We start from the raw sequence: 15,505 nt of genomic DNA, 5'->3' as shown, positions 1-15,505 counted from the left end.
GTGGGGTGTCGCGGTCAAAGCGCTGGCCTGGGAACCGACTGGCCCTCCGTCCTGCTGCCCCTGGGGCCAGGAACTGGGCAGAAGGGGCCCCTCGTGCACCCGCTCAGCTGCGGTGGGGGGTCCGGGATGCCCCTGGACCAGGCTGGCCCACTTGCTCCCCGGGAGCCCCCGTGGCCCCCTCTGCCTTCAGCTGCCCCAGAGCCTCCGGTGCCAGGGCTCCTGTGCCAGGGCAGTCGGTGCAACCACCGGCTGAGTCACCCTCCCCGTTCCTCCTTGGCAAGTGACTCCCTCCTTGAACCCTTTCTCAGGCCTCTCACTCATCGGCCAGGAGAGCCGCCCGCCCGCCCGCCCCGTGTCTCCCCTGCCCTCCTCTTGCATCAGGGCAGCCGACAGCAGCAGCGTTGCAACAGCAGCACCACGGAGGTGACCCGGAGCCTCGCCCCCCACCCCCGGGCAGGAGGGAGGGGGGAGGGAGGGGGGAGGGGGAGGAGCTGCCGGTTCGCCCTATTTAAGGTGGCTCCTAAACCTCTCCGGCTTCATCGGATCCCAGCACACTCGAGAGAGACCATGGCTGGTGAGTGGCAGACAGGCTCAGCCGGGGTGGGGTGGGGGACGCCCCCAGAGGACTCCTTCCCGGGGAGCTCCGAGGACTGGAGGGCCCCTCACCCGGCAGACCCCAGCCCCCCGCCAGCACCCAGCCCTGCGGGCACAGAAGCAAGGGGGACAGGTTTTGGGGGGACAGGTTTGGGGGGGCAGGTTTGGGGGGCAGGTTTGGGGGGGGCAGGTTTGGGGGGGGCAGCCCACCCTGTGGGCAAAGCAGAAAAGGGGCCTGGGAGGCAGAGCAGGGCAGGGGGCCTGGTGTCAGCACCCCGGTCTCCGCTTTGTAAGGGCTGCCGGCCAGAGAAGCTCGGCCCTGGAGGGGCCCCAAGCCCCCACTTCCTGCTCGGAGGTGTGCATGTGTGTGTGTGTGTGTGCATGCTGAGCAAACTGGGGGGGGGGAAGGGGGCCCACGGCTGGGAGGGAGGCAGTGGCAGCCGGGCACACCGCAGCACCCTCAACGTGCCCCTGCTTGCCGGACGGGCTGGGACCAGCTCTCCAGGCTGTGTCGCCCTCCCGTGGGGCGCCTTCCTGGCCCCGTCCAAGGCAAGGGGAGCCTGCGGGGGCAGGGGGGGGAGGAAGAGGCCCCTGTCTCAGCAGGGCTTCGGGGGAGGGGGGACATTGGGGTCCCCACTCAGATTTATTTCCAGCTTTCTGTGGGTGGGTCCAGAGGAGCCTTGAGGGGTCCTGGGGGGTCCTGGGTCCCTTAACGAGATGGATGGTGCTGGAGCGAGGGAGGGGCAGCATCAGGAGCAGCCAGTGATCAGGCCGAGCAGAGGGGCAGACAGGTTGCTGGGGTTTGTCCCTGGGCCTCCTGCTCCCCTCTCCCCCGTGGCCCTTCCAGGCTCCTGCAGTGCTGAGCCCTGCCTCTAGGTGGGGGCTTTGGCTGCTGCCCCCCTTCCTTCTGCACAACCATCCGGAGCCCCAGCAAAACTCTCAAAGTGGCCCAGATGAGACGGCCAGCAGTGCCCAGAGCAAAGTCCGGTGTGGGTGTGTTGGGGGGAGGGCAGCCGGGATCCTGGGCGGTTCCACATAAGCAACCAAGGCTCCGATACTTCGGGAGGGGTGGGGGGGAAGCCCCCAGTGAAACACACACGCATAGATGCCCACCGGGAGGGGTGGGGGGCTCGGGGGTGGGGGCGCCGCTCTGGATTCCTGGCGGAGCAGCCGCAGTCCCAGCCATTTCTCTCCTTCCCGGCAACAGCGAGCAACATCGACTGGCGGCGGAGCGAGAACTCCCGCGAGCACCGCACCAACTCCTTCTCCGGCAGCGACCTGGTGGTGCGGCGGGGTCAGAGCTTCCACATCACGCTGACGCTCCCCACAGCCACAACCGGCCTCACCTTCTCCGTGGACCTAGGCAGGTCTCCCCGTCTCCCGGCTCTCCGCCCTGGGTGGCCCCCCCCCCCAGCCCAGCAGGTGCCCCGCAGAGCGCCTGCCCAGCCAGCCCGGCCCCTCTCGGGCACAGCGGGGGCCCTTGAACGCCCCCCTCCAACCCCTCCACCCCTTCTGAGCGGCCGCCACTTCCCACCCCCCCTCCAGGCTCGACGGCTGCCCTGCAGGCCAAGACCCGTGTGGACTTTGGGGTCTCCGGAGCGCCCACCCGAGGCTCCTGGAGCGCCGTGCAGAGCCCTGGCTCGCCTGCCTTCTCCATTACCAGCCCCGCGAACGCGGCCATCGGGCGCTACCGGCTGGGCCTCAAGAGCGTCTCCGGCGTCTCCGTCCTGGGCACTTTCGTGTTGCTCTTCAACCCTTGGCTGTCAGGTACCCAGACGGGGGGGAGGGCAGCGCTCAGGAGGGGTGGGGAATCCTCCCACTTTAAAAGATGAGGGGGCTGCCCCTCCAACAGCCCCCTCCCCCCGAGTGCCGAAGTCTTGCTTCTCAATCAAGGGGGCAGCTCTCGGTGCTTCGGGGCAGGGCTGGTTTGACGAGGGGGGGTCTGTCCATCTGAAGAGTCCACCTGCTCCCTGAGGGATAAAGCCCCCCCCAGCCACTTATGCCTGCTTGGCGCTTGGTTTCCAGAGGATGAGGTGTTCATGCCAGACAACGCCCATCGCCAGGAATACGTCCTCTCGGAGTTTGGCCTTCTCTTTGCCGGGAGCGCCAACCGCATCTCTCAGTTCGGGTGGAACTTTGGGCAGGTAAGGAGAACGGATGCCCCTTCCTGGGATCCCTCCCTGACTGGAGCCACTGGATCCTTTCCCCTGGCTTGGTTGGCCAACCCTTCTGGTGGGGGGAAGAGAGGAATTTCTGAAAAGATGCCCCCCAAAAGAAGGCTGACCTGAAATGAGGATGCTACCCATCAAAGCCAGACCCTCAGGGGACCGGGACCCCTTCCAGGAGACCTTCCTCACCTCAGGAATCAGCCAGTGACGCCCAAATGGCCACTAATTGTGGGGGTGGGGAGGGGAATTGCCCGCCTCATTTATTTATTCATCCATCCCTCCATCTCTCCATCCCTCCATCCCTCCCTCCATCCCACCCTCCCTCCCTCCCTCCCTTCCTCCATCCCTCCATCCCTCCATCCCTCCCTCCATCCCTCCATCCCTCCCTCCATCCATCCCTCCATCCCTCCATCCATCTTTCCCTCCCTCCCTCCATCCCTCCCTCCCTTTGATTTCTATGCGGCTCAACTGCTGAGACTGACCCGTCCTCTGCCAACAGTTCCAAGAAGAGATCCTGGACATTAGCTTCTTCATTCTGGACCGGAGCTTAAGCCACCGCAAGGATCCAACGGCTGACCTGCGTCGACGCAATGACCCCAAATACGTTTCACGGGTGCTCAGCGCCATGGTATGAACCCACTTGCGTCTGGCCGAGAGCCTTAGGAAGCCCTCCCCAGCTCTGCCCTCCCCCCCAGCTCTGCCCTCCCCCCGCAGCTCCAGGCCAGAGGGCAGAAACGGGGCTTTGCAGAGCCCCCTGCCACCCAGGTTCTCCAGCTGGGATTTAGGCAGAGTGGCGTGAAACGTAAGGTCTCGTTTGCCCCCAAAGCGAAGGGAACGTTCGACTCGCAGGGCCTTCAGCTGGCATCCCCAGGCCCAGATGGGGGCCAAGGTCCCTTTCAGCTCAGATCCCATTTTCAGATCCAGGGGACCTTGCTTGGCCCTGAAAACAGGCCCTCTGCACCCCCAGCCCCACCTCCGCTTAGCCAGCGGTTTGGAGCCACCTATTGAGGCCCTGCTTGCTCTGGGCTTCCTTGGAGTGTGTTTGGATGGCCACAATGGGACCAGACGGCTGGATTCTGACTCTGCCCCCCAGGACATCACCCCCCTCCCCCAGAGAGGAGGAAGTCAGCCTTCCAGCGTCTCTCACACTTGGGTGGGGGGAGAGGCTCCTTTGAGCCCCCCTCCATCTCCAGCCTTCAATGCCAGCCAGGTGGGCTTTCAGGTTTCAAGTCATTCTGGCAGACCACCTGTCAGGTTTCCACTGCGGGAGTCCCCCATGGGCTCTTCCACCTGTCTGTTTCCCCCTCTATTCGATTGGTGCGGCTGCCCATCAGAAACAAAGGACTAAAGACATCCCCCCCGCCCCCCCAAGACACAAAGCACATGGACAGCCCCTTCCTGACCCCCAGAACCACTGGTGACCAGCCCTCAAAGGAAGGCCAGCAGGATTAGGCAAGGGGGCAGCCTCTACATGTTAATTCACAAATGAAGTGAATCCCCGGAGCCTGCCAGGTGGTGGCCCTCGACAGAGAGAATCCGGCGCAGGGCGACCGGACGTGGCCGGGCAGAGACAGCCCTCCGGACCCCCCTGCCATGAAGGGCAGCCTGGAGCTGTGCCAGGAGGCAGGACACAGACCCCCAGGCAGCCGTTGGGTGGGGGAGGGGCTTCCCCACATCAGCTTCTCCTCTTGGTCCCCCCTCCCCACACACCAGGTCAACAGCAACGATGACAATGGTGTCCTGCAAGGCAACTGGAGTGGGAATTACGCCGGGGGGGAGAGCCCCAGCAGCTGGACAGGCAGCGTGGACATCCTGCGCAAGTGGAAGAAGTCCGGCTTCCGGCCTGTCCGCTACGGCCAGTGCTGGGTCTTTGCGGGGGTGCTGAACACAGGTAGGCCTGTGGGGAGAAGTGGGGAGACTCGGGGAGATGCTGCGTGTGCTGCCCTCAAGACCCAGAGGGGGACCCCCCTCCCGGCCTGCCTCAGCGGTGGTGGGGGGGTGAGTGAGTGGAGCCTTTTCCCACTGGATGTCCAGCTCACATGGGGGGGAGGAGAAAGAGCTGCTGGCTCCACCCCTCTGGAGGGCCCCTCCGGGAGGCGTGGCTGGTGGGCCTTGCAGTGGAAGTCCCACTCTGACCCGTCTTGTGGGGGGAAGGGGCAAGACAGGAGCCGCGTGGGCCCCCCCTTGCCTGGCCTGGCCTGAGGGCGGAGGGGCGTGAAGAGCAGCTGCAGAGGGCCTGGGGAAGGAGGCCTCCGTCCAGCCTCCAGGGCCCCCTCTTCTCTCCTGGGGCCCAGATAGAGGGGGTGGCAAGGGGGGATAATGGGAGCAGTGGGCCATCACCCCGCTCCCCCCACGGAGGCAAACCCTCCAGCTCCTGCCAGTCTATCTGTGGGCAGAAGTTGAGAGGCCAAAGCCAGGAGCCCCTCCGATGTCCAGCCTCTGCTCCACGGCAGGGGGGCTCTTGCGCTGCCCAGCTTGGCCCCCTCTGCAGAGCCCGGCCTCCATCCTGTCCCCTTCCGCCTGCAGTCCTCCGGTGCCTGGGGATCCCCAGCCGGCCCATCTCCAACTTCAACTCTGCCCACGACACGGACATGAGCTTGACGGTGGACGTCTATTACGATGCACAGGGGAACCCCCTGAACATCGCCTCCGACAGCGTCTGGTAATCTCTCCCACCACCACACACCCCTTCCCCCCGAAACCCCTCCCCACCTCTGGGTGGGCACAGCTGGCGGGGGAGAGTCCCTCTTGGCTGCCCCCCTCCCTCCCCTCAGCTGTGTTGGCAGCCTGCTTCCCAGGGATGGGACGGGCGCAGGGAGTCAAGCCCTTTCCCAGGAGAGAGCAAGGGTGCCTCTGCTGGCAGGAAGAGGAAGAACCGGGACAGGGCAGTGGGCTCTGCTGTTGCCTGAAGGCCGGGCTTTCTCTCAGGGGTGGCAAAGAGGCCAGACACCCACTGCAGAAAGAGTGGCCACTAGGTGGCAGTAAAAGGAGAGGTGAGGAGAGAGAGAGACAGAAAGAGAGAGAAGAGACAGAAAGAGACAGAGAGAGAGAAGAGAGAGAGAGAGACAGAAAGAGACAGAGAGAGACAGAGAGAAAGAGAGAGACAGAGAGAGAAGAGAGAGAGACAGAAAGAGACAGAGAGAGAGAAGAGAGAAGAGAGAAGAGAGAAGAGAGAGACAGACAGAGAGACAGAGAGAAGAGACAGAAAGACAGATAGACAGAGAGAAAGAGAGAGAGAGAGAGACAGAGAAGAGAGAGAGACAGAAAGAGACAGACAGAGAGAGAAGAGAGAGAGAGACAGAAAGAGACACAGAGAGAAAAAAGCGAGACAGAGAGAAGAGAGAGACAGAAAGAGAGAGAGAGAGAGAAGAGAGATGGGGGAGAGGGACAGAAAAAAACAGAGATAGAGAGAGAGAGAAGAGAGAGAGACAGAAAGAGACAGAGAGAAAGAGAGACAGAGAGAGAAGAGAGAGAGACAGAAAGAGACAGATAGAGAGGAGAGAGACAGAGAGAGACAGAAAGACAGAGAGAAGAGAGAGACAGAGAGAGAGATAAGAGACAGAAGAGAGAGAGACAGAAAAAAACAGAGAAGATAGAGAGACAGAAAGAGACAGATAGAGAGAAGAGAGAGAGAGAGAAGAGGGAGACAGAGAGAGACAGAAAGAGAGAGAGAGAGGAGAGAGACGGGGGGAGAGGGTGAGAGACCTCCCCTTCCCTCCTCTAGGGTCACCCTTTGCCCAGGGGTCTTCCCATCCAACCCAGCCCTTGCTCAAGGTAGCAGCAAGGGGAGGTAGCGGCAGGTTAACCGAGGCCAAGGTTAGGGAGCAGCACCCACTCACCCCCAACAAAGACTTTGAAATGCCCTAGAAATGGGAGTCAAGCCCTTTCCCAGGGGAGAGCAAGGGTGCCTCTGCTGGCAGGAAGAGGAAGAACCGGGACAGGGCAGCGGGCTCTGCTGTTGCCTGAAGGCCGGGCTTTCTCTCACTGGTGGCAAAGAGGCCAGACACACACTGCAGAAAGAGTGGCCACTAGGTGGCAGTAAAAGGAGAGGTGAGGAGAGAGAGAGACAGAGAAAGAGAGAGAAGAGAGAGAGAGAGAGAGAGAGAGAGAGAGACACAGAGAGAGAGACAGACAGAGAGATGAGAGAGAGAAAGAGAGAGACAGAGAGAGAGAAGAGAGAGAGAACCCCCCTCCCCTCCTCTAAGGTCATCCTTTGCCCAGGGGTCTTCACTCTGTGTGGAAGCAACCTGGACCCTCCACACACCCTTTTCCTCCCTCCTTCCCCCCTACAAACTCCCTTTGGTCCTGTTTTCTGCCCCTCCCCCCCAGGAAGCTCCAGTTGGGGGCTGGGAGTCTCTACTGGGGGATGCAGGCAGGAGGAGAAATGGGGCAGAAGGGCGAGGGGGAGGGTGGCCCCCCTCCTGCGCTCTGCTCTCTGACCCCTCCCGCTCGCTCACTGGCAGGAACTTCCACGTCTGGAACGAAGCCTGGTTTGCCCGCTCTGACCTGGGGTCCACCTACAACGGCTGGCAAATCGTGGATGCCACCCCACAGGAGAGGAGCTCAGGTGCGAGGCTGGGGGGGGGGGCTTCGGCTGGGGTCACCAGCAAGGGATCCGAGGGCAGGAAGGGCACCTGGAGGTTATTATTATTATTATTATTATTATTATTATTATTATTATTATTATTATTTTTCTTAGATTTGTATGCCGCCCCTCTCTGTAGACTCAGGGCGGCTCATAGCAATAATAAAGACAATGTAAAAACAAATCTAATAATTTAAAAAACACTAAAAAACCCATTATTCAAACAAACATACCATGTATAAACTGTATAGGTCCGGGGGAGATCTCTCAGTTCCCCCATGCCTAACGGCAGAGGTGGGTCTTAAGAAGTTTATGAAAGGCAAGGAGGGTGGGAGCAGTTCTAACCTCTGGGGGGAGCTGGTTCCAGAGGGTCGGGGCCACCACAGAGAAGGCTCTTCCTCTGGGTCCCGCCAAACGACATTGTTTAGTCAACGGGACCCGGAGAAGGCCAACTCTGTGGGACCTAACCAGTTGCTGGGATTCGTGTGGCAGAAGACGGTCCCGGAGATATTCTGGTCCAATGCCATGAAGGGCTTTATAGGTCACAACCAACACTTTGAATTGTGACCGGAAACTGATTGGCAACCAATGCAGACTGCGGAGTGACATGGGCATACCTGGGGAAGCCCATGATTGCTCTCGCAGCTGCATTCTGCATGATCTGAAGTTTCCAAACACTCTTCAAAGGTAGCTCCATGTAGAGAGCATTACAGTAGTCAAACCTCGAGGTGATGAGGGCATGAGTGACTGTGAGCAGTGAGTCCCGGTCCAGATAGGGCTGCAACTGGTGTACCAGGCGAACCTGGGCAAACGCCCCCCTCGCCACAGCTGAAAGATGGTTCTCTAATGTGAGCTGTGGATCGAGGAGGATGCCCAAGGAGGACGCTCCGAGTCTGCGGAGAGGGGCGGCATACAAATCTAATAAATAAATAAATAAAATAAATAAATAAGTTGCAGACCCTCTCTGAGGGGGTCAATAATTCCCCCCCAGGGTTATGGATGGACAGATGGAGGCAAAACCCACAGCCACTCCGTCTTATCCCAGTTGAGTTTGAGTCTGTTGACACCCATCCAGACCCTAAAAGCCTCCAGGCACCGGCACATCACTTCCACTGCTTCACTGACTGGACACGGGGTGGAGATGTACAGCTGGGTATCATCAGCATACTGATGATACCTCACCCCAGTAGTTTCCGTGCTGTAGCTGGGCCTGAATCCCGACTGTTGAGGGCCTAGATAATCGGCTTCTTCCAAGGACCGCTGGAGTTGGAACGACACCACCTTCTCAACCACCTTCCCCATAAAGGGGAGGTTGGAGACTGGACGATAGTTGTTAAGAATGGCTGGGTCCAGGAAAGGCTTGTTGAAGGGGTGGCGCACAAGTGCCTCCTTGTAGGGAGACGGAAAGGACCCCCTCACCAAGGAAGCATTGACAATCTCCTGGATCCAGCTCCGTGTCACCTCCCAGCTGGCCGAAACCAGCCAGGAGGGACACGGATCCAGTAAGCAGGTGGCAGAACTCACAGCTCAATGGCCTTGTCCACTTCATCAGGTGTCACCAGATCAAACTCTTCCGAGACAGGTGGACGAGCCCCAGTCACCTCGACTGATTTGTTATCAGTTGACTCTGTTATCCAATTGGAGTCGAGGTCCGCCTGGATCCGAGCGATTTTATCAGCGAAAAACGTGTTAAAATCCTCAGCACTACCTGCAAGGGCTCCCCAACTCCCCCCTGGTTAAGAAGGGAGCGGGTCACCCTAAACAGAGCGGCCAGGCGGGATTCTGCTGATGCAATCAAGGCGGCATGATACGCGCATCTTGCCGCCTTGAGCGCCACTTTGTAAGTCTTAATATGAGCTCTTACAAGTGTTTGATCGGATTCAGACCTACTCTTCCTCCATCGCTTCTCTAGATGTCTCTTCTGGCGTTCTAGTCTTCTAGTCCAGCCCCTCAGTCAAGGGAGCAGCAAGGGGACGGAGCGGCACCCACTCCCCTCCAAAAAAGACTTTGAGATGCCTTAGAAAGAGGGCCAGGGGTAACATGTCCGGCCAAGGGGGAATTGGTAATGAGTCAGTCCATGGGACTCCCCCCCATGGGGTTTCTGGCCTCCCCAAATAACCAGCCGACCTGCCGTGGCACTAAGTTCTCCTTCACTGTCAGGGTGCGGGGACCCCTGACGCTGCAAAGTGGCAGAGGGCTCCCTTTGGGGGTGATGCTGCCTCCTGATGGGCAGAAGGTACCAGCCCGGCCACATGCAGAACAGACAGTTGTGTTATTGTTCTATAGTTTAGCTGTTTAGATAGTTGCTTTTCTCCCCCTGGCGACGCTGCAAACAGCCAACAACTTTTAAAATCCTTGAGTTCAAAGCAGCCCAAACCATATGGTGGCAGCCGAGCCAAATCAAAGCTCAGCCAGTGGACCAAGGCTCCCTGTAGAGCCGGAACTGGGCAGGGTGCTCGTAGGGAAGGTCAAGAGCCAAGTGGCCGCAGGGAGTCCCATCCGTTCCCAGAGGTCATCTCGACATTCCTGTGAGGAGTCAGCTGCTCTCTGACCAAGCCAGCCGAGCGAGTGGCCGGCAGTGCCACCCACTGGGGTTCCCTGCTGCCCAGCTCCTGAGGGCCACCAGGGCTCCCCCCAGGCACTCTGCCCCCAGGCTCCTAGGTGGGGGTCCCCCTCCCACCCTCCCGCTAACCCTAGCCACCTCCTCCCCCAGGCATCTTCCAGTGCGGCCCAGCTTCCCTGACAGCCATCAAGGAGGGAGACGTCGACCTGGTCTATGACTGCCCCTTTGTCTTTGGAGAGGTCAACGCTGACCGGGTCACCTGGCTCTATGACATCAACACCGGAGAAAAGAAGCTGATCTACTCTGAGACCCAGTCCATCGGCCAGAACACCAGCACCAAGGCGGTGGGCAGCTACAGCCGCCAGGACGTCACGGGCGACTACAAGTACAAAGAAGGTGAGGCCGGCTGGTGGAGCAGGCGCCTTGGGGGCTGAGTCTGGGCGGCCAAAGACTTAAAGGGTCAATGCCGGGCGGAGGCCTCGTGCCTACTGCCGTCCGATTGTTTTATCTGCTGCTCTCCTCACTCGCCAGTGAGTAACCCTCCAGGTCAGGGTTGCACAGAGTAATTAATAAAGAGTGAGTAATTAAAAGGCTGATTAATGTTCTTGGTGAGTCACCAAATCTTCGCATTGTGGATTTTGCCACTGAAGCTGACGAAGGGCCGAAGGCCAAGCCGAAACTGTGCCGGTGGCGGCAGAAGCAGCCGTAGAGCGAAACCCTCCTGCTGCCTCTGCTTCTTGCTCCCGAGAAACTGGCCGGAGCTACCAAGCAGGCGTATCCCACCGGGGAACCAGAGACCCTCAGCCCCCTTTCCTCCCATTGCCCGGGGGGGGGACTGGGTGGCTCCCCCCAGAAACCGAGGCGTCTCCTGGCACGAACACACACAAACACACACTCTCACAGAGAGAGAGAGTCAGACACACAGACCCCCCTCCTGTGCTGTGTTCCCCCCAACACAGGCTCAGCCAAGGAGAGGGAAGCCTACCACAACGCCCGAAAGAAGCTGAACCTAGACATCCTCTCGGCCACCTCTGCCAAGCTGCCCGAAGCCGAGAAGCCCATCTCGGGGAAGTTCAAGCTGGAGAGCCTCCCGGAGGTCGGCAAGGACGTCAGCCTGGTCCTGCAGCTGGCCAACCTGGCTGCAGAAGAACGGAAGGTGACCGCCAACATGACCGCCTGGTCCATCATCTACACCGGGAAGCCCATCCGTGAAGTCTGGAAGAACACCCTCGAGGTGGACCTGGGCCCCCAGGAAGGTGAGAGCGGTGGGCCTGACCCCCACCCCCACGGCTCGGTTGGCATCCCGCTCAGGGCCAGAAGGCAGGCCGCACCCCAGCACAGCACTCCTTCTCGCTTCCTCTGGGCCTCGGCCTGCCCCGTCCACCGAGGGTTCCAGTGAGAGGGACGGCTAAATGTTTGCCCACCACCCACAGTTGTGAGCAGGCGTGCGGTTGTGCCCCCGACCAGAGGGACGCCTGAGCTTCAGAGCTGCAGCCTCTCCACTGGTCAGCAGGGGCCTTGCTAGCTTCCAAAGGCCCAAAGACTGTCCCAGGGGGGGAGCGGGGGCAGGGAAAACCTGGGCAAGCACTGGGCTGCCCCTTGGCGGGTGGTGCCCCTTTCCTGAAGGTGGGCAGCCCAGTGTCCACCCTGCAGCAAAGGGGCCCCGAGGGGGTGGGGGTGGAGGGATGGTGTGGGGGAGGGGCTGCCGGCTCATAGACAGACCACGGCTGGACTTTCCCTTCCAGAGAAGAGCTTCCCTGTTAAGATTTCCTACGCGGAATACCAGGAGCACCTGACCACGGACAACATGCTCCGTGCCACGGCCCTGTGCCAGCTGAAAGAGGGCAAGGACACCGTGGTGGAGAGGGACATCACGCTGGACAACCCCTCCATTACCATAAAGGTAGGCAGGGGAGGGCTGGGCCGGGGCCGCAGGGGGTGGTGGGCGGGCAGCGGCTCCTGCCAGGGCTCACCGGGGTCTCTCTCTGCCCTGTGGCAGGTGCTGGGCCAGGCCAAGGTGGGGCAGGCCACCAAAGTGGAAGCCAGCTTCACCAACCCTCTGGATGAGGAGCTGAAGGGTTGCCTGCTGCAGGCGGAGGGCAGTGACCTGCTGGCCGAGAAGATCCGGTTGGAGTGAGTGTCCAGATGGGGGAGGGGGGGGGCTGGGAGTGGGGTCCGGGTGACTGCGCTGCTCTACCAATGGGGAGTTCCCAATTACACACACACACACACACACGACCCACAATTGTGGAGCCGGGCGCCTCTAGAAGGCGCTTGACACCCTTGCTGCCCACAGGGCCTGCCTTTGGCCTCCTCAGGGCAAAGCGGGGAAGAGGGCCCCCACGCGTCTGGAGGAACGTCTCAGAGCATGGGATGGGGGCCCGCAGTGGACTTTACGGAGGGGGGCAGCTGAGGGCAGAGGGACTCTTTCCTGCCTTTCCTAACCAGGCCACGAATGCGGCTGTGGTGTGGACGGGAATTGGCCAAGCCTTTGATCCGCCCAACAAGCCCACAAGGAAGTTGTGCCCGCTCAGCAGGCTCTTCATAACGGAGAGTCAGATGGGGGGCTCCACAGGGCTCAGCCCCGGCCCCCGTCTTTCTGCCCCCTCGGATGTAACATGTGGGGCTTGCGGGGTGAGGCTGGGCTTCAGGCTCCCATTGTTTCTGGTGCTGGTTTCTATAGCAATGGGCCCCCTTTTATCTGCCCCCCCCACTTCCCGGCCTCCTTCCTCTCCAGACTGAGCCCTCCACTCCTCGTGTGGAGCAGACCCCGGAGGTGGGGTGGGGGCTCTTCTTCTTTGCTGGAGGTGCCTTGACCGAGGCTGGAGGACCTTCTGCCAGGGATGCAGTCAAGCTGGGCAGGGAGGTGGACTCGTGGCTCCCTTGGAACGGCTCCTTCCCAGCCGAGAGCCCACCGCTCTGGCTGCAGGGTTGAGGCAGGGGAAGAGCTGGACCTGGGCATCGGGTGGCTCCCCCTCTCGGGTGGAGGACCTCCCCACATCCTCCCTGCTCCTGCGATACAGGCTCCCTGGCCCGACCCTCATTCACCCTCCGGTTGGCTTCGGCCTTCTGACGCCCTTCCTCCCACGGTGTGGCTTGCAAACCGGAGGGTGACCGGCTGCCAAGGAAGGAGAGCTGTGGGTGGAGGGCCCCTTGCAGGCAGAGGGACGCAGCCCCTGCCTGGTCCCGGAGCCCTTGGGTGCTTCTCCCGTCCAGCGCTTGGCCCAGACCAAAAGTGACCAGTCCCCTTGCTCCTTCCCTGAAGGTTGCCCCCCTTAAAGGCCAAGCAGAGTTCACAGATGCACTTTGAGGTCAGTCCCAGCAAGAGCGGGACGAAACAGCTGCTTGTCCACTTCGATTGTGACAAATTCCCAGACGTCAAGGCTTTTGAGACCATCACGGTGGCCCCCAACTGACACATGGGGGGGAAGCAGGAGGCTGCGATGCTGAGGGAGAGCCTTCGGGTGCAACAAGGCACCGTTTTGTCTGAATAGCAGGGAACCGAATAAACGTTTACTTCCCGTATCTGAAATATCTTGACTCCTCATTGCAGGCAAAACCTCATTGGGGGCCACACGGCTGCCCTTCCTTTCCTTGCTAGTAAGTTCCCATCTTGGCCAGGAGGAGGCCTGGTCCCCTTAGCTGGGTAGCCTCAGGCGGCATCCTCTCTTCTAAGGTTGGCTGTGCAGGTCTCCTCTGGCTGTGCAGGTCTTCCTCCTGCATTCAGAGAGGGACAAGCATCAAGCGCCTGCACTGGATGGCACTGGCAGTAGCCCACCCCTACTTGGCCTGTTCCTGACCACCTCCCAGCCCTTTCCTCAAGCCCCTCCTCAGACACAGCACGTTTTCTGACTATGGACTGAGTGGCCCAGATCCCCACTTCTGCCCCCTCCCCATTGGCTGCCCTCTCTCCAGCTCAGCTCCCCTGGCGCCTTCACAAGTCTCCGTGTGGGGCTCTTGCCCCCTCCCCTCCTTGCCGTGCGTGTCACTGTCTCAGTGTTTATTCTCTCCTCCACCCCCGCGCCAGTCTCACCCGCCTCGCACCCACGTCGTCAGCCAGTTGCATGGGCTTTACCTCTTCGTAGAAGCCGGGACCCCAACGTGCCCCAATCAGGGTGCAGGTGGTGATGCTGCCGCAGGGGACCCACCTTCTGTCCCCCAGTCAATGACGACTCATTAGGAGCTGGTGGCTTGTGGGTCCACTTGGTAGGTCATCAGTGAGAGTGTCCAGTGCGCATCCAGCCAGCGTCCTGTCAGCTTCCTCTGGAGCTCCAGCATGCTGTGGTCACTTTCCAACAAGCCTCTTCAGCCCCTCGCCAGTCCTTCTCCACTGGGCAGGATTAGCTCTGGGGTGGAGGCCCCCTTGCTTCTTCTGAACAATCCTGTGGGTAACAGAGAGACTCGCTTGAGCCGAGGCAGCTGGGCTGAGCTGGCTGTCCAGGAGGCCTGGGGCTGGCCGAAATCTCCCAATGAGACCACAGCCAGGAGCCCTCTTGCCCGGGTTCTCTGCCTGCCTCCGCCGGCATCCGTTTGATTTCCCACACTTTTTTAAACGACTCAGTGCTTTCAAAGGGACTTTCATCCTCATGCAGACAGATTTATTCCCAGAACAGTGATATTAGGGCCTTCATTTTAGACGGCCTTCTGCTCAGAGGCTGGTGCGATGAGCTCAATGCTTCTATGGGTGCAGCTGAGGGTGGCATGGGCATTTTCTCTAGGGCATCACACCGACAGCTTATGTTTTACTTGCAATCCATGAGGACACCTGGACCCTCCTCAAGGGTCACTGCCTGCAGTGGTTCTCCCCGTCCATTTCTTCCCCCTCCCGAAATAAAAGTGAAGTAGATTCGGAGTCAGGATTCAAACAAATCGGTACTTTTATTCAGCTCAGAGAACAAGTGACTGCTCAGCAAGGTAAAGTGACAATTCAGCGAGTACCGACTGGCTCTGCCTGGAAAAGCCGCTTCTTTTATACATTTGCGGCTCCCGCCAAAGCAAGAGCCAGCCGCGTCTGAGCCAATCAGGAGCGACTTCCTGCTTTGGCTCAGACAGCGCTTGAAGACGGAACAAACTATCTACAGAGAATACAAGGTAGCCATTTCGGGATACAACACCCCTCCCCTCATAGTTGGACACAACCCTCAAGAAAGCCATGTGACAAAGTCATCCAATCGCTGGGGCCTCCGCGCAGTTCGCTCCGACCTGCGCAGTTCAGTTTCGCTGTCGATGCCGCCGGTGGAGGATGGTTCGTTGCTGTGTTCTCTGCGCGGTGGACTTGGCCTGGCGGGCCCAGCGAAGGCTTCGGAGGAGGAGGAAGGCTCGGCGTTGCTGGATGGCTCTCCTAGGCCCGATAAGTCTATTTGCGTGTTTCTTAACTCGGGCAATGTTTCAAAGTCTGTTGAAGGGGGAGAGTCCATGTCAGTGGTTTGTGGCAATTGGTTTTCCGTTCGCTTTCGAATGTGGTCTATGTGTCGTTTCCACAAACGACCATCCTCTAGTTTTACAATATAAGTTTTTGGTGCATTTTGTTTAACAACAATTCCCTTCATCCAATTTACATTTCCATCAAAACTTTTCACATATACAGTTTGTCCC

At 59.9% G+C, this 15,505-nt stretch overlaps 1 protein-coding gene across 1 annotated transcript; it reads left to right on the top strand.

Moving 5' to 3' along the window:
- The first annotated feature begins 520 nt into the window (after positions 1 to 520).
- LOC139163493 (protein-glutamine gamma-glutamyltransferase E-like) lies at positions 521 to 13,435 on the top strand. Its single transcript, XM_070744290.1, has 13 exons — positions 521 to 574; positions 1,802 to 1,957; positions 2,140 to 2,361; positions 2,620 to 2,738; positions 3,262 to 3,390; positions 4,476 to 4,653; positions 5,289 to 5,424; positions 7,226 to 7,329; positions 10,061 to 10,306; positions 10,870 to 11,166; positions 11,656 to 11,813; positions 11,910 to 12,043; positions 13,176 to 13,435. Exons 1-13 carry the CDS (start codon positions 568 to 570, stop codon positions 13,324 to 13,326), a joined length of 2,037 nt encoding a protein of 678 aa, XP_070600391.1. The 5' UTR covers positions 521 to 567; the 3' UTR covers positions 13,327 to 13,435.
- Positions 13,436 to 15,505: the final 2,070 nt, after the last annotated feature.

This window comes from Erythrolamprus reginae, chromosome 3, assembly GCF_031021105.1.
Source record: "Erythrolamprus reginae isolate rEryReg1 chromosome 3, rEryReg1.hap1, whole genome shotgun sequence".
Lineage (NCBI taxonomy): Eukaryota > Metazoa > Chordata > Lepidosauria > Squamata > Dipsadidae > Erythrolamprus > Erythrolamprus reginae.
The sequence above is the reverse complement of the archived record's forward strand: the minus strand, read 5'-3'. Positions and strand labels throughout refer to the sequence as shown.